The 20,915-nt window shown below is 42.1% G+C and overlaps 1 protein-coding gene across 4 annotated transcripts in view; it reads left to right on the top strand.

Annotated features, from left to right (window-relative positions):
* The window catches only part of LOC135115030 (serine/arginine repetitive matrix protein 2-like), a 258,581-nt gene that overhangs the window by 196,028 nt on the left and 41,638 nt on the right, over window positions 1–20,915 (top strand). For all 4 annotated transcript variants that reach the window (XM_064031462.1, XM_064031461.1, XM_064031460.1 and 1 more), the window contains one exon: window positions 8,931–9,014. In XM_064031462.1, coding sequence (XP_063887532.1) covers window positions 8,931–9,014 — 84 coding nt within the window. The remainder of the gene's footprint in view (window positions 1–8,930; window positions 9,015–20,915) is intronic.

The following is a 20,915-nucleotide window of genomic DNA, read 5'->3' as shown; positions in this document are numbered from 1 at the left end:
CACTTCTATTCTTCTCACGTCTCTTATTAAATTACGTAACCACTTCCGGGATGTGAGGAACTACGTGTACTCTCCCTCTCTCTCTCTCCCTCCCTCCCTCTCTCTCTCTCTCTCTCTCTCTCTCTCTCTCTCTCTCTCTCTCTCTCTCTCTCTCTCTCTCAAAAATGGCAGGAAATTTTAGCTGCTGATAATCGTAAATCCAGAGCGTCAATATTCAGCTTCTTTCCATATCCTGAAGAGTTTTCCCTCGCCATCATCCGCCGTCAGAAAGAGGAAACGGGAAGATGAAGGGAGAGAGGAAAGAGGAGGAGAAGGAGAAGGAGGGTGAAGGAGAGAGAAGAAAGAAAGCGAGAGAAAGCTTGGAGAATAAGATGGAAATGAAGGTCTGAGGAGAAACAAGGAAGGAGAAGGAAGAGGAGTAAGAGAAGATGAAAACTGAGGGAGAAAAGAAACGAGGGTTCAGAGAGGAAGGAGGAAGAAAGATGGAGATGAAAACTGGAGGAGGAGGAGATGGATGCGAAAGAATGAGAACGGGAAGAATGGCAAAGGGAGGGATGAATACAGGAGGAGAAGAAGCGAAGGAGATGGAGGTGATAGCATGAGATGAGAAGGAGGAAGAGGGCGAAATGAAGAGAAGAGAAGGAGGGACGAGGAGGAGGAGGAGGAGGAGAATAAGAGAAAGGAACTGAGTGAAGACTGAGGAGAAAGAGATAAAGTGAGACAAGGAGGAGGAGGAAGACGAAGAGGAGGAAGAGTAGGGGAAAAGGAAGAGAGTAAAGAGAATAATTACGATTTTCCCCGCCAGGTGTTCAGTGCATGCGATTCAGAAGTTAGCAGGAAGGAAATAAAAGAAGACAATTGGGAGGAAAGGGAGGGAAAGGGAGGGAGGTAAAGGAAGGGGAAGAGGAAGAGGCGAGAGGTAAACAGTGGCTGGCATGTGACCTTCCTCCGTGTGTGTGTGTGTGTGTGTGTGTGTGTGCGTGTGGAGGTAGCACGGTCTGGTAAGCATGAAAGGTATCCATTTAATGTACCTACCTGATGCACACTTTCTCTCCACACCAATTTACCTCCATTCACTTCTTTTCTACTTCCCTCCATTCCTCCAGAACCTTCCTCCATTGATCTTCCTTCATTCCTTCCTTCATTTTTATCTGACGTTTCTTAGGTTACGTATTGTATGCATTCGTTCGTACTATTTCTTCTTCTTTCCTTCTCCTTCTTCCTCCTCTTGGTCCTTCGTCTCCTCCTCCTCCTCCTCCTCCTCCTCCTCCTCCTCCTCCTCCTCCTCCTCCTCCTCCTCCAGTGTGGGCGCGCCGTGTTGATTCAGCGCGGAGGGAAGACAGGGTAAAATTACCCCTCGTTTGACACACTCCACCTAACATACCAGTCAAGGGCGACACCCACACTATCCACACCCACACATCCACACCCACTCTTCCACACAAACACATCCACACTAACACTCTTCGCTCCACACTCACATCACATCAACACTCCACATAATTTCCACAGTATATTCCACTTCATATCCATCCTTCTTTGCCCACTATCCACACCAGTGTCCACGCCAGTATCCACTTTCCACCCACAGGCACTTCCCTCCGCATTTCATTCAGGAATTCGGAAACCACATCTTAACTTAAGCCTTTACTTCAAATCCTTCCCTCTCACTCTCTCCCTTCTCATCACTCCCCCTGACTCACGCACACCCTGACACACCCACGCTGACACCCCAGCACCCTAAAACACACGCCCCCTGACAGACATCCCCTTACAAATCCACTCCCTCGCACATCCACATCCTCAACACATCCACTCTGACACACCAGCCCCGTCACACACCGACTCCCTGACACCTTCCCCTTGACACATCCACACATCCACACGCCAATCCATCCATGAGTTGAAAATCACACGAGGGAGCGCCGTTCTGAAGACAAGACACGCGCAACGCAACGCAACACAACGCAACACAACACACTCCTTCTTCCCCCTCCCCTCTCCCCCCGTTCCCCCTCCCCCTCTCAGCCCCGGGGTCCAGTAACCAGCTGCAAGGGTCGTGGATAAGGGATGCCGCTCCCTGACTATTTTGAGCAGCGCTTCTTGGCCAGGGAAGGATCAGCGGGAAGGAAGGGAGTGAGAAAGCAGGCAAGGTGGAAAGGGACTGTATGAGAGAGAGAGAGAGAGAGAGAGAGAGAGAGAGAGAGAGAGAGAGAGAGAGAGAGAGAGAGAGAGAGAGAGAGAGGAGGGGCTCTAAGGAATACTTTATGCGATTGGGAGTTCCTGTATCCTCCTCCTCCTCCTCCTCCTCCTTCTCCTTCTCCCTCCTCCACTTACAGTTGCTACGTACTCACTTACAAGTACTCTTTCATCGTCAATCTCTCTCTCTTCTCTCTCTCTCTCTCTCTCTCTCTCTCTCTCTCTCTCTCTCTCTCTCTCTCTCTCTCTCTCTCTGTTGTGACACTCATAATTATTCTTACTGGTTCACTTTCACACTTTTTTGTTCATTTTCTCTCTATCTTTCTTTCGCTTCCTTCCTTTTTCCTCCCCTCCTTCCTTCCTCCCTTCCTCCCTCCCTTCCTCTTCCTTTCCTCCCCCTTTCCCGTTACCTTCAGCGTGGATCATTTTAACAGTTGGTCCCGCTCGTCACAGCCACTCATCTCCGTCACACGTCATCTCCGCCAACTCATCTCCACCTCCTCTCACTCCTGCCTCACATCTTCTCTCCTCCTCCTCCTCCTCCTCCTCCTCCTCCTCCTCTTCCTTCTCCTCCTCCTCCTCGTCCGTTATTCTTTTTTTTTTTCCTTGATGTTCTATTTCTTCATTTTCTTCTTCCTTCTCCTTTGCCTCCTCCTCCTCCTCCTCCTCCTCCTCCTCCTCCTCCTCCTCCTCCTCCTCCTCCTCCTCCTCCTCCTCCTCCTCCTCCTCCTCCTCCTCCTCACAAGTGTTCTTCATTGCTCCTTTTTCACGGCATTCATTGTTATTACCGTGGTCTCTCTTGCCCACCCTACTATTTGTATCCTCCTCCTCCTCCTCCTCCTCCTCCTCCTCCTCCTCCTCCAGCTGTTTTTTCCCTTCTCCTGCGTACTCGTCTTCCTCTTCCTCATTCCCTTTCTCTTCTTTTTACCTTTGTGCATCTTCGCCTACATCTCATTTCCTCCTCCTTCTCCTCCTCCTCCTCCTCCTCCTCCTCCTCCTCCTCCTCCTCCTCCTCCTCCTCCTTTTATACTTTTTTCGTACTGTCTTTACTTCATGTGCATCTTTTCATCCTTTTCCTTTTGCTACATTTCCTCCTCCTCCTCCTCCTCCTCCTCCTCCTCCTCCTCCTCCTGGCGGTAATTGCCCCTCGTCAGGCTGTTTGGGGAGTAGTTATCGGGTGATCCAATTGCTTACAACTTTTCCGGGTTAAGACGCTAACTTGTCATAACTCCCACTGCTCCTCCAACTCACCGTCTCACCGCAGAAGTCAAGGAAGTAATTCGGAGGACCTAACTGTCTCTACGATGGTTCCAGTTAGGGGTAGTTAATAGAATTGGTCTTGCACCCTCATCCTTCTCTTCTTCTTCTTCTTCTTCTTCTTCTTGTCCTTGTCCTTGTTCTTGTTCTTGTTCTTCTTGTTCTTGTTCTTCTTGTCCTTGTTCTTGTTCTTCTTCTTGCTTTCATTTTAGTTCGTTCTTTTTTTTTTTTAATTAGTGTTTTTTCTTCTTTCTTAACCTTTTGTCTGTATTTTTTTGTTTATTTTTTTGTTTACTTTTCAGTGTGTTTTGGCTGTTCCTTCTCTTCTTCTTTTTCCTTCTATTCTCCTCCTCCTCCTCCTCCTCCTCCTCCTCCTCCTCCTCCTCCTCCTCCTCCTCCTCCTCCTCCTCCTCCTCCTCCGCCTTTTGTGTGTTGTTCGCTTTTTCCTCTTGTTTTCTTTTATATTCGTTTACTTTCTTCTTCCCATATTTTTCTCCTCCTCCTCCTCCTCCTCCTCCTCCTCCTCCTCCTCCTCCTCCTCCTCCTCCTCCTCCGTGAGTGGTCAGAAAGCATCCTCACGTGGCCTTGTTTTTTGATGGAGAGTCTTGTTATTTTCCTTTTTTCCCTTTCACAAGGTTTACTTTTTTCCTCTTTTTCCTCATTGCCATGATTAGCTCGCTTAACTCCTCTCTCTCTCTCTCTCTCTCTCTCTCTCTCTCTCTCTCTCTCTCTCTCTCTCTCTCTCTCTCTCTCTCTCTCTCTCTCTCTCTCTCTCTCTCTCTCTCTCTCTCAGCGTGTTTCCTCCCCTTTTTTTCCTCCTTTTCTTTTAGTTTCCCCTCTCGCGCTCCCCTCGTCCCAAGTGTGTCTGTCAAATATCGTAGCTTCATCTCCCTCTTTCCTTCTCGTCATTCTCTTTCTCTTTTCTGTGTCATCCTTTCTCTCTCTCTCCCTTTCTTCTGCCTTCGTATCTGTCACAGTGGCGTTTTAACTCGTCTCTCTCTCTCTCTCTCTCTCTCTCTCTCTCTCTCTCTCTCTCTCTCTCTCTCTCTCTCTCTCTCTCTCTCTCTCTCTCTCTCTCTCTCTCTCTCTCTCTCTCTCTCTCTCTCTCTCTCTCTCTCTCTCTCATACGAAGACCATCACGACTCCTGCAGCTTCTTTTTCCAATTCATTCCTCCTCCTCCTCCTCCTCCTCCTCCTCCTCCTCCTCCTCCTCCTCCTCCTCCTCCTCCATCGCACGGGTCACTGCTACTCCCACAAGACTTTCTCTGAATTATTTTCCGCTAGGCTGGCTCCTCCGTTTCACTTTGTTTGCTAATGTTTTCTTCCTCTCTTTCTTTCTCTCTCTTTTTTTTTTCATTTTCGTATCGTGACCTACCTTTCTCTCTCTCTCTCTCTCTCTTTTTTTTTTTTTTTTTTATGTCCTGGTGTATTCCGCCTGGTCTTTTCCCTTGTGTTTCTTCCGGCAAGCCTTGAAATGTATCTTGTCCTACCCTGATCAGTTTTCTGTCCTCTCTTGCTTGTGTATCTTATCTTATCTTATGATTGGGCACCTTGTATTCCGCTCGTCTTGTCCCTTATCCTGCCTGCAACTTTTCTCTCGTCCTACCCTTGTTCTACCTCAGTTACCCTTCTTCCTTGCTTCTGCAATGCCGTTTTCTCTATCCAATCCTAACTTACCTTACTTAACCTTTGTCTTAATTCAGTAACCTTCCTTTCATTGTTACCTGTCCTGCCCTGTTCTTCTGTTCCACTCTTGATCTATTTCTGCCTTACTCTACCTTCTCTTCACTTTGTTACCTGTCCTGTCTTGCCCTAGTCGTATCCTACCTTGTCTTGCGCTCCACCATAAATATGCCCACGAAAAAAAGAGGTAAATAAATAGAATCATAGGATCTTATTTCTCATTAGTTTTACGTGTGAGCGAATAAAAAGATGATCATATGCAGGTTTATTGTTGAAGGTTAATGAGTGTCAGAGAGAGAGAGAGAGAGAGAGAGAGAGAGAGAGAGAGAGAGAGAGAGAGAGAGAGAGAGAGAGAGGAAATGGAAGGTGTAGGTTTTAATAGATTTTCAGGAAGGTGATGGATAAGAAGGAATAAAAGAAGATAGATAAGGTAAAGAAGAGAAGGCGGGAGGAAAACTAAGGCAGCTAGATGGAGGGAATTAAGGACAGGTGTTAATTAAGTTTCTCCTCAGGTGTTTGTTATACCTGGGAAAAAATTACTCTCTCTCTCTCTCTCTCTCTCTCTCTCTCTCTCTCTCTCTCTCTCTCTCTCTCTCTCTCTCTCTCTCTCTCTCTCTCTCTCATTCATTTCTATTCCCTTCATTTCATTCTCTTTTCGTATTTTTTCATTCTTTCTTCCATCTTGCTCGTAAAATTGTTATTACTCTCTCTCTCTCTCTCTCTCTCTCTCTCTCTCTCTCTCTCTCTCTCTCTCTCTCTCTCTCTCTCTCTCTCTCTCTCTCTCTCTCTCTCTCTCTCTCTCTCTCTCTCTCTCTCTCTCTCTCTCTCTCTCTTTACAGCTCCTTTCCTTGCACTCACCTCTCCCTCTTCCTCTTCCTCTCAATCTCTCCACACGTTCCCACTTCCTTACGTCTGTCCTCCCTGCCCTCTCCTTCCTTCAAGTTCTCCTCTCTCTCCACCTGCTTCCCCTCCCTCTCCCTCTCCCTCTCCTTTTCCCTTTCCTCTCCTCTCGGCCTTTTATCTCCCCAGCCACTCAGGTCCAGTGCAACCCGTTAAAATGCAGCCGTGTTAAGGAAAAATATATAATAAATGTTAAAAGGAATGTAGAAAAAGGTGAAAATAATTGTTTTTATATGTGTTGTTACGCCACCTCTCTCTCTCTCTCTCTCTCTCTCTCTCTCTCTCTCTCTCTCTCTCTCTCTCTCTCTCTCTCTCTCTCTCTCTCTCTCTCTCTCTCTCTCTCTCTCTCTCTCTCTCTCTCGTTGCTGAGCTGTGAACTTGGTAATAGGAAAAGACAGACAGACAGACAGACAGACAGGCAGGCAAGGAGGATGCGTCTGTCTGTTATCGCTCAGTATTTCTATGTCCTCCTCCTCCTCCTGCTCCTCCTCCTCCTCCTCCTCCTCCTCCTCCTCCTCCTCCTCCTCCTCCTCCTCCTCCTCCTTCTCCTGGTCCTCCTCCTCCTATCTCCACGTGACGTCACTGGCTTTCATTTCCTTCCTTGTGTGGTTTATTTCCTCTCTCTCTCTCTCTCTCTCTCTCTCTCTCTCTCTCTCTCTCTCTCTCTCTCTCTCTCTCTCTCTCTCTCTCTCTCTCTAATTTTCAACACTAAAATCCTTTTCTTTCAACATCTTTATTTTTTTATTTCTATAACTCCTTCTTTAATGTATTCCGTTTTTCGTTCTACTTTATCCGGGATTATCTCTTCTTTAATTCCCTTTGTTGCTTTTTTCCTTTCCCTTCTTTTTCTCCCTTTTCTTTTTATTTTAAGTTCTTATCTCTTTCTTTCATATTTTCTCTCCCGTATCTCCTTTTGCTTCCGCTGAGCCTTGATAACAGGAGGAGGATTATAAGAGGAGGAGGAAGAGGAGGAGGAGGAGGAGGAGAAGAGCTCAAAGAAAATAGAGAAAGATGAAAAGGAAAAGATTATAAGAACACTGGATGACCTTTTTTCATTCCTTTTCTTTATTTTCTTCCATATTTATTTATTTCCTTCACTCATTCTTTCTTTTTATATATATTTTTTGTCCTTTTTTTCTTTATTCCTTTTCTTCCTCTTTTTTTGTTTTCATTCGTTCATTCGTTCGTTCGTTCGTTTGTTTGTATGTTTTTATCTTTGTAATTACGTTTTTTTATTTACATTTTATTAATTCATTTTCTGTTACTTTTATTTCATTCTCTTTTCATATTTTCTTTCATTCCTTCTTCCATCTTGCTCGTAAAATTGTTATTTCTTTTATTTTATACCCTTATCTTTCTTCTTCCTGTCGGTTCCTGTTCTTTATTCCTTTCTTCATTTCTTCTCTCATTCTTGTGTTTTTTCATCCTATTCTCTTTCATATATACGTTTATCCATCTTCTTCTTCTTCCCTCTTTTTACATTATTGGTTTTTGTTCCATCTTCTATTCTTGTTTTTTTTATTTTATTCTCTCTCTCCTTTCCATTTTCAGACCACTCCTTCCTTCCTTCCTTCTTTCCTTTATTACTCTTCATTCTTTTCTCCTTCCAAATTTTTCTTTCATCTTTCAATTCTTGTGCTTTCGTTTATTTTCTTTATTTTATTTTATTTTCTCTCTCCTTTCCACTTTCAGACCACCCTTCCTTCCTTCCTTCCTTCCTTTATGTCCCTTTTCCTATCCTTCCCTCCATCCCTGTTTCCCTTCCTTCTTCGTAATAGACATTCGTTTTCTTTATTTTCTCTCCTTACCACTTTCAGACCATCCTTCCTTCCTTAGCTCCTTCCTTGCTTCCTTTATGTTCCTCCCTCCATCCCTCCCTCCTTCCTTGGGGCTTCCCTCTCATCATCTGCCTCACAAGAGCGCCTCACTTTTAGATTCATAGCCGAGGCTCTCAACTTGACTGCCTCTATACCTCTTAATTCCCTCTCCTCCTCTTCTTCCTCCCTTTACTCCTTTTTCATCATCCATTCGTCTTTATTCCTTGGTTTCTTCACTTCCCTCTTCAGTGTCTTCCTTCTCGTCTTTCACTCTTTCTTTATTTATGTTTTCTTTTGTTACATTTTGTGTTTCTTAATTTTCTCATTCATTTTTTTTCTTATTCATCTCTTCTCTTTCATCCATTCGCCTTCCTTTTGTGTGTTTTCTTACTATTATTTCTTTATTCATGTGTTCTTTGTTATTTTCCGTTTCTTCATCCATTTTATCATCCGCTGCGTCTTATTCTCCCCTTCTTCATTTCGTTTTATTCTTTTCATCCATCTGTCCATATTTCGGGTTTCGTTTTCTTCCTCCTCCTGCACTTTATCACCCATTCTCTCCTTATTCCTGTCTCTTTACCTTTCATCTTCATTCCCGTTTTCTCGTGTACTTCATAACGTCTTTATCGTATTTCTTGTTTGCTCTTATTTCTTTTGTTCCGTGTCGTTTCTCAGATTGTTATTCGTCTTTCTCTTCCTTTTTATTCCGCAATCTCTCTTATCCTCTATTCTTCTTTATTCTCGCTTTTCAACTTTCATCTTTTATTTTAGTTTTTATCAGTTTAAAAGTAACTGCGTCTTATGTTACTGCGTGTGCGTCTCTCTCTCTCTCTCTCTCTCTCTCTCTCTCTCTCTCTCTCTCTCTCTCTCTCTCTCTCTCTCTCTCTCTCTCTCTCTCTCTCTCTCTCGCGAGGAACATTAAGGTCGCATTTCAAGTAAAGTGCAAATTAATCGGAGGGATTCTCTCTCTCTCTCTCTCTCTCTCTCTCTCTCTCTCTCTCTCTCTCTCTCTCTCTCTCTCGCTCTCGCTCTCGCTGTTTTTATTTATTTGTTTTTCTTTCTTTGTGGTTTCAGGGGAACGAGATGAGGATGAGAGCAATTCAACCCACCACCACCACCACCACCACCACCAGCGCCACAACCACCACAGTGAGAAAAGTACGTAAAACACTCTTCTATTTATTCACCGCTTGACCACTGAGGCCTTCTTGTGTGTGTGTGTGTGTGTGTGTGTGTGTGTGTGTAGGAACAGGACCTAGTTGCCAAAGTTGCGTGAGGTTGGTAACTTGGCTGCCTGTGGATGGATAGTTGGGTGCTGGGTGTAGTGGATATCACGAGGGGAGTATGTGGGTGGATAAGTTTGTATTTTGGGGTGAGAACTGCAGGTAAGCTCTTAGTTTGGGGGGTATTTTGTAATGAAAGTGGGTGAGAATGAGGAGGAGGAGGAGTAGATGGAGGAAGATGAGGGTGAAAAGGAGATGTGGAAAAGAAAGTTTGGGGGGTATTTTGTAATGAAAGTGGGTGAGAATGAGGAGGAGGAGTAGTAGGTGGAGGAAGATGAGGGTGAAAAGGAGATGTGGAAAAGAAAGTTTGGGGGGTATTTTGTAATGAAAGTGGGTGAGAATGAGGAGGAGGAGGAGTAGGTGGAGAAAGATGAGGGTGAAAAGGAGATGTGGAAAAGAAATTAGGAGTAAGGAAATGGTCACAGAAGAAAGAAAATTATTTGTAACAGATAAATAAGAGGAAGCAAAAGTAGGAAGGAAGAAGAGGATGAAAAGGAGAAGAGGAGGAAGAGAAGTAGTAGTAATGAAATGCAAAGAGGGGAAAGAAAAGCAGGTAAAATAAATAAAAAAAAGAAGCAAGAGAAGGAGGTGGACGAAGGAGAGAAACTGAAATAGGAACAGAAAAAAGACGATAACATAATACGAAGAGGAGAAGATGGAAGAATAAAGTTTGGATATAGAAGAGGATGAGGGGAAAGAAAACAACTGGAAGAAGAATTGAATGAGGAAGAGAATGAGCATGAGGAGAAGGAAGAGGAGGAAAAAGAACAGGAAGAGGTTGAGAAGGAAAAAAAGAGAAATTGAATGAGGAAGAGAAGGAAGAGAAAGAAGAGCAAAAAGAGGATGAAGAGAAAAAAAACAAGATAAAAGAACAATTGAATGAGGGAGAGAAGAAACACGAAGGGGAAGAGAAAAAAGAATAGCAAAGAAGATGAGAAATTGAATAAGGAAGAGGAGGAGGAAGAACAGGAAGAGGATGTGAAGTACGGGAATTCTCGGCAGAAATTAAGTAAGGTAACCCAGATAAGGTTGTGGCGTTGTGGCGCTTGGCGGAGGCTCAGAAAACGAGAGGGGCGGGTTGGCGGGAGGCAGGAAGCGGCGTGACGGGGAGGCGGAACCAGCTTGCATGGAAGAAAATGGAATGCGACGTAAATAGAGAATGGGAGAAGGATGGTTTATTTTCACATGGAAGGGGAGACTTAAATGTTTTCAAGGATTTCAAGTGGAGTGTAGCCCATTACTCTGGGTTTTAAGAGCTTGCTGGTTTATTTTGTCTCGTTTTATTGGATCTTTAACCTCTATTATTGTTTATCCTCCTTGCATGTTGGTTGCCTCTTCCCGTTTTCTTTCGTTAATTATAGATTTTGTATTCACCGTATTTTCCATTTCTCTTATTTCGTCTTTCTGTGACCACCATTTTCTCTTCATCCTCATCAGTCCACCTTACTAATCCCTCCTCCTCCTCCTCCTCCTCCTCCTCCTCCTCCTCCTCCTCCTCCTCCTCCTCCTCCTCCTCCTCCTCCCCGCTCTTTTCCACCAATGCAGTGGATTAAACGGGTTTACTTCAGAAATGAGAAGAAAGAAAATGGAGAAGAGATCGGGGTTGAGATAGATAGATGAGAGAGAGAGAGAGAGAGAGAGAGAGAGAGAGAGAGAGAGAGAGAGAGAGAGAGAGAGAGAGAGAGAGAGAGAGATTGGCAGGTTGGGAGAAGCGATGGATTAATACAAGATATATTGGACCAAACCGAAAGCGAGAGAGAGAGAGAGAGAGAGAGAGAGAGAGAGAGAGAGAGAGAGAGAGAGAGAGAGAGAGAGAGAGAGAGAGAGAGAGAGAGAGAGAGAGAGTTTTATCTGGGTCGTGAATACCTGGTGCAGAATCGGACGTCATGCTCAGCTGTTTGGACGTAATTGAGGCATGATGGGGGCAGATGGGCCAGGTCGCCAGCCAGGTGTGGGGGTGGGTGCCAGGTGAGTGGTGAGAGACAAAGGGACCTCACCACCTGCATTCCTTGGCTGCCCTCGCCTCACCTGCTGACACCTGACTTGGTACTTGGGGTATTTTTTTTCTTTGTTTTGTTAATTTTGGGTCAAAGGTGAGTGGCTTGTGACTTTGTTCGTGTTTAGGTGTACTGTTTATTTATTTTGTTTGTTTGTTTGTTTGTTTGTGTTTTTTTTATTGTTTATCTATCTGTTTTATGTCTTTATATGTCTGTCGAGTATGCAAGTGAAAACAATGGAAATTCGTGTCCTAGCAGTGATGAGTTTAAAGCCTATTTCGAGACCATCTTAAACGCGGATACGGTTAATGATGATGATGTGGAAGTAACTACTGACGTGACAATTCCTGTCTTAGACGAACAAATCTCTGTCGCGGAGGTACAGCAACAGATAAAGAGAATGCATCCTGATAAGTCGTGTGGACCAGATGGGTTGCCACCGGGTGTGTTTAGCTTGTTGCCAGCTCAGTGGGTATTAGCTATAGTAACTCTGTTTAACAACGTTTTCTTGTTTGGTAGTTACCCATGTTCTTGGATTAAGGCAAAAGTATTCACTATTTTTAAGAAGGGTGACAGACACAACCCTCATAATTATCGTGGAATCAGCATCTTGAATTCACTGGCAAAATTGTTTGACATGGTATTGTGTGAGAGGTTGAGTCACTGGTTCAGACCACTGAGGGAACAAGCCGGGGCCCAGAGAGGTCGCGGCTGTATAGAACACATTGTTACGCTACGCTTGCTGGTTGATACTGCTAGACGTAAAAAAGAAAAATTATTTGTCATGTTCGTAGATTTTTCAAAAGCTTATGACTTAATACCAAGGAACAAATTGTTAACTGTGTTGAAAAGATTGGGTTGTGGGATGGTGATGCTGGGAGCGCTGACCGCCATGTACAGGGTGACACAAAGTGTGGTGGGCTCAGCATTGTTTACTGCTACGCTGGGGGTGCGTCAGGCTCCCCCACCTCCTGCATCCTCTTCATAATCTACATCAATGAATTGGTTAAAATGATTAAAGAACAGTGTATGCCAGAGAGATTTTTAGACTGGTTACATGTCTTAGTTTTAATGGATGACACCGTGTTATTGTCAACAAGTCGAGCTAATTTAATAAAGAAGGTTGAAATATTGGACCAGTTCTGTAGAGATTACGGTATGTATGTAAACAACGCTAAAACTAGTTTCTTTGTTATTCATGGTGATGACGGCGATGCAGATGCAATTCATGTGAACAGTTTGGTGATTGAACACTGCCACAGTTACATTTACTTGGGATCACCATTCACCAGTGATGGGTCAGTGTCCTCAGCAGTTAAAGCACATTCAACAGCAAAGTTGTGTCATGTATTAAAATATGTTTCATTTGTTACAAAGAATAATGATTTGCCTTTTATTGTCAAACGTAGAGTTTTTGAGGCCGCTTTAATGTCTGCAATTCTATACGGATGTGAATCCTGGGTTAGTGCTGATTATAAGCCTGTCACCAAACTGTATAACTGGGCACTAAAACAAATGCTGGGGTTAGAAAAACAACGCCTAACATAGTATGTTACGCTGAGGTGGGTTTGCCATCAGTCTCAGACCTTATCAAAGTTAAGCAACATAAATTTTTTAGGAATATATGGCTAGAAAGGTCAGGAATGAATGATGATCCTCTGATACTGGCTATAAGAGTAACACTTGCCTCACGTACACCTACATCAAGAAATATAGACACCTTTATTAATACTGAGCCACTGAGTATGTCAACAATTATAGAAAATGTTTGTAATGATATAGCACATTCAGATTCATCCCGTTGCAAAACATATAAAGAGATAAATCCACAATTTAAAGTACCTGACCTTTACAAACAAAAACATCTAGTTAACGATTTACACAGAATATCTTTTACCCGTTTCCGTCTGTGTGGTCACCGTCTTGCGATCGAGACTGGGCGCTGGAACCGCAGAGGGAGAGGGCGTTTGCCAGTGGAGGAGCGGTTGTGTAGTTGTGGAGGAATACAGACAGAGAGACATGCGGTAGAAGTGTGTCCTCTAACAGCTCATCTTAGACATATTTATAATGTCACTGTATTAGAGGACATATTTGCTGATACTTTTCCTCGTGAAAGTATGTGTAAGATGTTACATGAGGTGCTAAATGTCTTAGAATAGTGGTATAATGGTTGCAGTTGTTTGTAATTATTTAAAAAATGTATTAAAGTATGGAAATTCTTTGTGGACTACACCAGTTATAAAGTGTTACTATTAACTTTAGTAGTATTAGTGAATTTATTTGTACTTTTTATCTATTGTTCTTTATATGCACTGTGGTCAATAAACTATCTATCTATCTATCTATCTATCTATCTCTGTGTATCTGTTTAACTATCTACATATATATCTATTTTAGGTAAGGATTCTTTTCATTTATATTTGTGTCTATCTACTCATCTATATTTTTCTGTACAGTATATTTGTTTGTTTTCATTGTTATCTATTTATCTATTTATTTATCTGCATATTATCTTCAGGTCAGGTTTCTTTTCGTTTGTTATTAATTTCTCTCTCTATTTGCCTATCTACTTGTCTATCTGTATATTGTCTTTAGGTTAGGTTTATTTTCATTGTTATCTATCTATATTTATTTATCTATTTATTTATACGTTATCTTTAGGTCAGGTTTCTTTTCATTGTCTGTCTTTCTTTCTGTCTGTCTGTCTGTCTGTGTATCTGTCTGTCTGTGTATCTGTCTGTCTGTCTGTGTATCTGTCTGTCTTTGTGTCTGTCTGTCTGTCTGTCTGTCTGTCTGTCTGTCTGTCTGTGTATCTGTCTGTCTGTGTATCTGTCTGTCTGTGTGTCTGTCTGTCTGTCTGTGTATCTGTCTGTCTGTGTATCTATCTATCTATCTATCTATCTATCTATCTGTCTATCTGTCTATCTATCTATCTATCTATCTATCTATCTATCTATCTATCTATCTATCTATCTATCTATTGCCATATCATAGGTGATTGGTTTTGGCAGAATTGCTTTGTGCCTCTGCTTTTAATCTGTTCGAAGCTTTTCTTTTAATTGCAAACTGATTCATTCTTTCTTTTAATTATTTATCAATTTGTCCTTCATTTCTAGGTCGGGGATAATTGTTATTTTATTTATTTATTTATTTATTTATTTTGTGGAGGAATCTAATAATTTTATTGTGCTTTTATCAGTCTTAGCATCTTTATTATTATTATTATTATTATTATTATTATTATTATTATTATTATTATTATTATTATTATTGATTGACCCTCTTATTTGTTCGGTAATTTTGTTCGTGATTTATTTTTATTTATTTATTTATTTATTTTATTTTTTTTTAAGTGGTAAGAAAGATGGCAAGTCTTTTTGGGTCCACTTTCTGGGGAATGGTACCTTTAGCGGACCTTTTTATTTTCTCTCTCTCTCTCTCTCTCTCTCTCTCTCTCTCTCTCTCTCTCTCTCTCTCTCTCTCTCTCTCTCTCTCTCTCTCTCTCTCTCTCTCTCTCTCTCTCTCTCTCTCTCTCTCTCTCTCTCTCTCTCTCTCTCTCTCTCTCTCTCTCTCTCTCTCTCTTGACCTTATCCAGAACCCCTGTTACATAAGATTAGAATAGGTGCAAGGGTATGTACTAATGAGAGGTGATAGAGTAGTAATATATATTTAAGCCTATTGTTAGGTTAGTATTTCACTCTCTCAGTTTTCTAGTAAGTTATGAAAGTTGGCAGTCTTCACTTCGATATGCAACAATTCATACCATTAAGTACTGCATAAACTCTTTACAAACACTTGCAAGGAAGGGAAATGCATTGAAAGATTAGATTTTCCAATGACTAGCCAGTAGAATTTTTAGTGGTGGCTGTGGAATAAATTAAATGTCCCGGCGTGGTTGTGTCAAATATCAGTTCAAAGGGTTAACTTTAGGAAATAGGTGCAAGGATACTAATGGAAGGTAATACAGTAGTTATATATATTCGTTCTTCTTTATTAATTAGTTAGCATTTCAGTCTCTCACTTTTCTGATAAGTTATGGAAGGTAGCGGTCTTCGTTTTTGTTTACTCTATGAAATTGGTGCAAGAATACTAATGGTAGGCATATTTATGGGTATTAGTAGGTCAGCATTTCACTCTCTCACTTTCCTAATAAGTTAAGAAAATCTGTCATCTTAGTAACTTAACAAAATAACTCCTACAAGAAAAAAAATTGTATTCTACCCACGAGAGAAATTGTTTGCAAAGCCCGTGGTTGGTGGTGAGGTTCTTCTACTGTATTATTTCCACCATTTTTGGCTTCGGCTGTAATGGCTGCGGTCTAAGATACTACAATAGGCCTGGCTGTAGCGATAACTGTAGTGTATGTGTGTGTGTAGCCCAAAATTACTGCCATAAAATAATGAACAAGAATATTAAACGAGACTCGCCTTCCAGACCATCTCCTTTCCTCCTTCCTTCCTTCCTTCCTTCCTTCCTTCCTTCCTTCCTTTATTTCTTTTCTCTTTTACTTCACTGTCCATTACGTCCCATCCTGTCTCTCTCTCTCTCTCTCTTTCTCTCTCTCTCTCTCCTCTCTCTCTCTCTCTCTCTCTCTCTCTCTCTCTCTCTCTCTCTCTCTGGTAATGATACTAGTTGTGGTGGTGGTGTTGATGCAATGGTGATAGTAGTCGCAGTAGTAGTATTAGTTAATGTTGTAGTGGTTATTGTCGATATTGGAAGTGGATAGCGGCAATAGATGCTCATGCTAGTGGATTGTGATAGTAGTAGTAGTAGTAGAAGTCGTAGCATTGGTGGTGGTCGTGGTGGTGCTGGTGGTGGTCGTCTGCCTCTCTCCAGCTGACTCAGGGAATTTAGGTTCAAACTCTGAGATGGAAACATTGAATCAGGGACTTGGTCTAGAAATTCCACACGCTTTCTCAAGTATTTGCAAGTCGCGACTGTGAGACACAAGTTCCCACGGCCTGAAATATATCGCTGAGGTGTGAAAGGTGAGAGAGAGAGAGAGAGAGAGGAGAGAGAAGAGAGAGGAGAGAGAGAGAGAGAGAGAGAGAGAGAGAGAGAGAGAGAGAGAGAGAGAGAGATTTACACGTAACCGGTTCTTATTATAATTACTGGAATAAGTGAACATGAATAACAGTCCATTTTCTCTCTCTCTCTCTCTCTCTCTCTCTCTCTCTCTCTCTCTCTCTCTCTCTCTCTCTCTCTCTCTCTCTCTCTCTCTCTCTCTCTCTCTCTCTCTCAAGAAAGCGGTGTATAAAAGCTAAAAAATGTAAATGTGCTTTTGGTAGGTCATGCATAAAATTATACATTGTTATTGCATACATATTTGGGGGGGCGCCTGTACCTTGTGTCTTCAACGCCCTCATCTGCGGCCATTCAAGGGGCTGCGGGCGTGCACTTCTGGGGGCGCCCTTCCACAAAACCCTTCCTGTAATAGCGCTCTCATACTTACCTGACCGCAAAGAAGGAGAGAAAAAAAAAGAAAAGGGGGTAAAAAAGTGTATTGAGTTTTCAAGGCCGAAGATACCCAACTAAAAATATCTTTCGGGGAATTCCTGTTCGTGTGTGTGTGTGTGTGTGTGTGTGTTATCTCTATTCCTGTTTTTTTTTTTTCTATTTTTTTTGTCTATTTTTCATTAATTCATTCTTTCGTTCATATTAAGCGCCAGTTTCGTCCAAACATTGATTTTCTCTGGCATATTCTCTCTCTCTCTCGTCTCTCCTCTCTCTCTTCTCTCTCTCTCTCTCTCTCTCTCTCTCTCTCTCTCTCTCTCTCTCTCTCTCTCTCTCTCTCTCTCCTCTCTCTCTCTCTCTCTCTCTCTCTCCCCGCTAATTTTTCATATACATTTCCACCTTTCATTGGTTTCATATAAAAAAAAAAACACTTGTGCGTGCGTGCGTGAGCCTCTGTGTGTGTGTTTGTGTGTGTGTGCGCGTGTGTGTGCGTGTGCGTGCGTGTCTGTCCTTCATAATCACCCCAAGGTCACGTCTCTTAACCTTTCCTTGTGAACTGTTGGAAAAAAAAAGAAAAGGAAAAAAAAGAAAAAAAAGTTCTCTCCTCGTGTACTGCGCTGTAAGTTTTTTTTTCATAAGAAAGTTTAATTATATAAACTATTTTTTCCCTCCTGCTCGCTCCTGCATGCCGCTACTTTTTTTTTTCTTTTTTTTTTGAGGGTCGGGTGGGGCGTGTTATGGTGTTGCTAATGAGACAGGTGTGAGGGTGGCGGGCCAGGTGTGAGCAAGTATTGTTGTGTGTGTGTGTGTGTGTGTGTGTGTGTGTGTGTGTGTGTGTGTGTGTGTGTGTGTGTGTAGGTAATCAGATACGTAGGCAGTTTTCAAAGTTGATATGAAAGGTAAGATAATGTACACTGTAGGGTAAGGATAGGTTAAGTTAGGTTTGGTTAGGTTAGGCTAGATTAGGTGTGGTTAGGTTAAGTTTAGTTAGGTTAGGTAGGGTTAGGTTAGGTTTACTTAGGTAAGGTAAGGTTAGGTTAGGAAAGATGAGGTGAGATAAGGTTAGATTAGTTAAAGCTAGGTAAGATAAAGTAAAGGAATGTAATGTAACGTAAGGTAAAGTTAGATTAAGATAAAGTTATTTCAGGTCAGGTCAAGTATGAAAAAGTACTGTTAGATAAGGTTAGCTTTTGGTTAAGTTAGGTTAAGTTAGGTAATGCTACAAAAAAGGTATGTATGGAAATCTGTCTGTTAGTATCTCCCCTCCCTCTTTCCCCTCATACACACGGCCTTCATAAATCAATCAGCCTGACCTTGTACTGAAAAACAGCGGTCAGTGGGAAGGAAGCAATTATTTATCATTATACGCATTGAAATTGCCCCTTGGTAATGGAAAGTTTGGGGGAAGAGAGAAACAAGAGGAGGAGGAGTAGGAGGAGGAGGAGGAGGAGGAGAAGAAGAAGAAGAAGAAGAAGAAGAAGAAGAAGAAGAAGAAGAAGAAGAAGAAGAAGAAGAAGAAGAAGAAGAAGAAGAAGAAGAAGAAGAAGAAGAAGAAGAAGAAGAAGAAGAAGAAGAAGAAGAAGAAAATACATATGTACATGATCCTTTTGCCTAGAGAGAGAGAGAGAGAGAGAGAGAGAGAGAGAGAGAGAGAGAGAGAGAGAGAGAGAGAGAGAGAGAGAGAGAGAGAGAGAGAGAGAGAGAGAGAGCACCTGTGTTTAAGATATTGGAAACTCCAGGAGGAAGAAAGGAAGAACAGAGAGAGAGAGAGAGAGAGAGAGAGAGAGAGAGAGAGAGAGAGAGAGAGAAGAGAGAGAGAGAGAGAGAGAGAGCACCTGTGTTTAAGGCATTGATTAAATTTTACCTGTGACGTAAGTTGAAGGAGACAGTGGTTCCTTTATACACGCGGTTGTGAACGTGCAGTGGAGAACATAGGGCGGGCGTGCTGCTAGAGGAGCTGCGGGCGTGGGCGTGGGTGTAATGCTAGGTTGCCACGCCTCCTGAACTATCACCCAAATGAGGACAAAATAGTTATGTGTCTAAGATTTTTCATTAATCTTATTTCTCTTTTTATATCTTTTTTTTTTATTTTCGTTTTTTTTTTCCGTCTGTTCGCATTTTTTTCGTTTCTTTTATATTGTTTCTAGGTTTTCGTGTTATTTCGTTTTTTTTTATCGTATTTCTTTTCTCCTTTTTCTTTGTCTTCTTTTCTGTTTTTTTCTTTTTTATCTTTTTCGTCTTTTTTCATTTTTCGTTTTATTTTCTGGTTCTGTATCTTTTTTTCCCCTTGTATCGTATTTCTCTTTCCTTGTTATCTTTATCTTCTTATTTTTTTTCTCTCTCTTATTTTTTCATCCTTTTCGTCTTTCGTTATCTCTATCTTCATATTTTTCTTTTATTTTTTCATCTTTCTCTTCTTTTTCCATTTTATATATATTTTTTTTATTTATGGTTTCGTCTTTTTCCCCTTTGTTTCATATTTCTCTTTCCTCTTTTCCTTTGTGTTCATTTATTTTTCCTTCTCGGGTTCTCTTAGTGTCGTTTCTCTTCCTTTGTTTCGTGTTTATCTTTTTCTCATAATCTTTTCATCCTTTGCGCTTTTTCTCTCGTTTTTTTTTTCCATTCATTTTCATTCCTTTGTTTCGCCTTTCTTTATTCGTATTTTTTTTTTGTTTTGTTTTCGCTTTGTTCCTTAATTTCTTCCTTCGTTTGATATTTATCCTTTTTTTTGTTTCATGCTCTCCTTTATGCCCTCTTTTATTTAATTATCTGTTCTCTTTTTACTTTCTTTTATGTCCTTGTTCTCTTCTTTCTCCTGTGTTCTTGTCCCTTTTTTATTTCTTTGCTTCCAATTCTTCTCTTTATTCAATTCCCCTTGTCATGTATATATTTTTTCTCTCTTTCGTCTTGTTCCCGACTTTCTTTCTTTTACTTCTCCTTCCTTTCGTCTTTCCTCTGTCTTCTCTCTTTCTTTCCTTTCTTACTTTCCATTCTTCTCTCTTATCTTCTTTGTTCTCTCCTCTCTCATTTCCTTTTTTTCCTCCCCTTTCCATTATATTCCTTTGTCTGCTATCCTCTCTCCTCTTCTTTTCCCATTCCTTCATTTACCTTCCCTTCCTTTTTTACTGTGTTATTTTCTTCCCTTTTATCTCTGCATTCCCTTCCTCTTCCCTTTCATTCTCTTCCTTTCCCTTCCCTTCCCTTCCCTTCCCTTCCCTTCCCTTCCCTTCCCTTCCCTCCTCAGTTTCCTTGTCTTCTTACTTCTCTCTTCTCTCTTCTCTCTTCTTCCTTCTCCTCTACCCTCTCCTCCCTATCATTATGCCTTGATAAAAAGCTCCACGTGGGATGCGGGTGAGGGGAAGAGGAGGAGGAGGAGGAGGAGGAGGAGGAGGAGGAGGAGGAGGAGGAGGAGGAGGAGGAGGGTTGTTGGCCAGGGGGAAGGGAAGGATAGTGGTTATGAGTGGTAGAAAAATGGGGCAAAATAACTATAAGGGTGAGTGTAGTTAGGGTGAAGGGTGAGAAGGTAAGGTTAGGTTGGGTTAAGTTAGGTTGGATGGCTAATGGTTTAAGTTAGGTTAGGTTAAATGGGTATGGGTTTTTAGGGTGACGTTAGGTTAGGTTATTAAATGAGTAAGGCTGTTTAGGGTGAGTTTTGTTACAGGTAGGTTAAGTAAGGTTGGGTTAGGTTGAGCTGAATGATAAGTGTGTTTAGGGTGAGGTTAAGTAAGTTATGTAAAGTTAGGGTGGGTTGAATGTGCAAGGGTATTCAGGGTGAGGTTAGGTTAGCTTGAATGGCTAAGTGTATCTAGGGTGATATTCTGCAGGGCGAGATTAGGTGTTCGACTCTTGACCAGCAGGGGCACAGGAAACGCAGGTAACAGTGCAGGTGTTTATTCACAGAAGGTGTGAACAGAAGGCTGGAGGTAGGTGATCTCCCGGCGCCAGGCCGCGCACTTCCACTTAACACGTATGACTGAAGCCTAGCTCGTTCACTCATACACGTATTCATGCCTCACACAAGTCTCGCTCATTCACTCGTTCACACAACTAGCTAACAACCACACACCTCCCCCGAGACATAAGGAAGATTCCTTATCTTTGTTATGGCTACCGTAACACATGAAACAAAGTTACAATGATTGAAGTACAGAAAACACGGTACATATACACAAAACAAACACAGCGTACAATGAACACGTACGACTAATCGTAGGTGCTACGGTGCCACCGCACCTGCAGTCGTCTCGGCTCCCTACGCTGTCGGCTGCTTCGACGCTCTGGTTGCTCTCGGCCACGGTGTACCCCGTTACCCTGATGCTCCGGGC

This window comes from Scylla paramamosain, chromosome 28 (genome assembly GCF_035594125.1).
Source record: "Scylla paramamosain isolate STU-SP2022 chromosome 28, ASM3559412v1, whole genome shotgun sequence".
Classification (NCBI taxonomy): Eukaryota; Metazoa; Arthropoda; class Malacostraca; order Decapoda; family Portunidae; genus Scylla; species Scylla paramamosain.
Note: the sequence above shows the minus strand (reverse complement) of the source record. Positions and strands in the feature narration are given on the sequence as shown.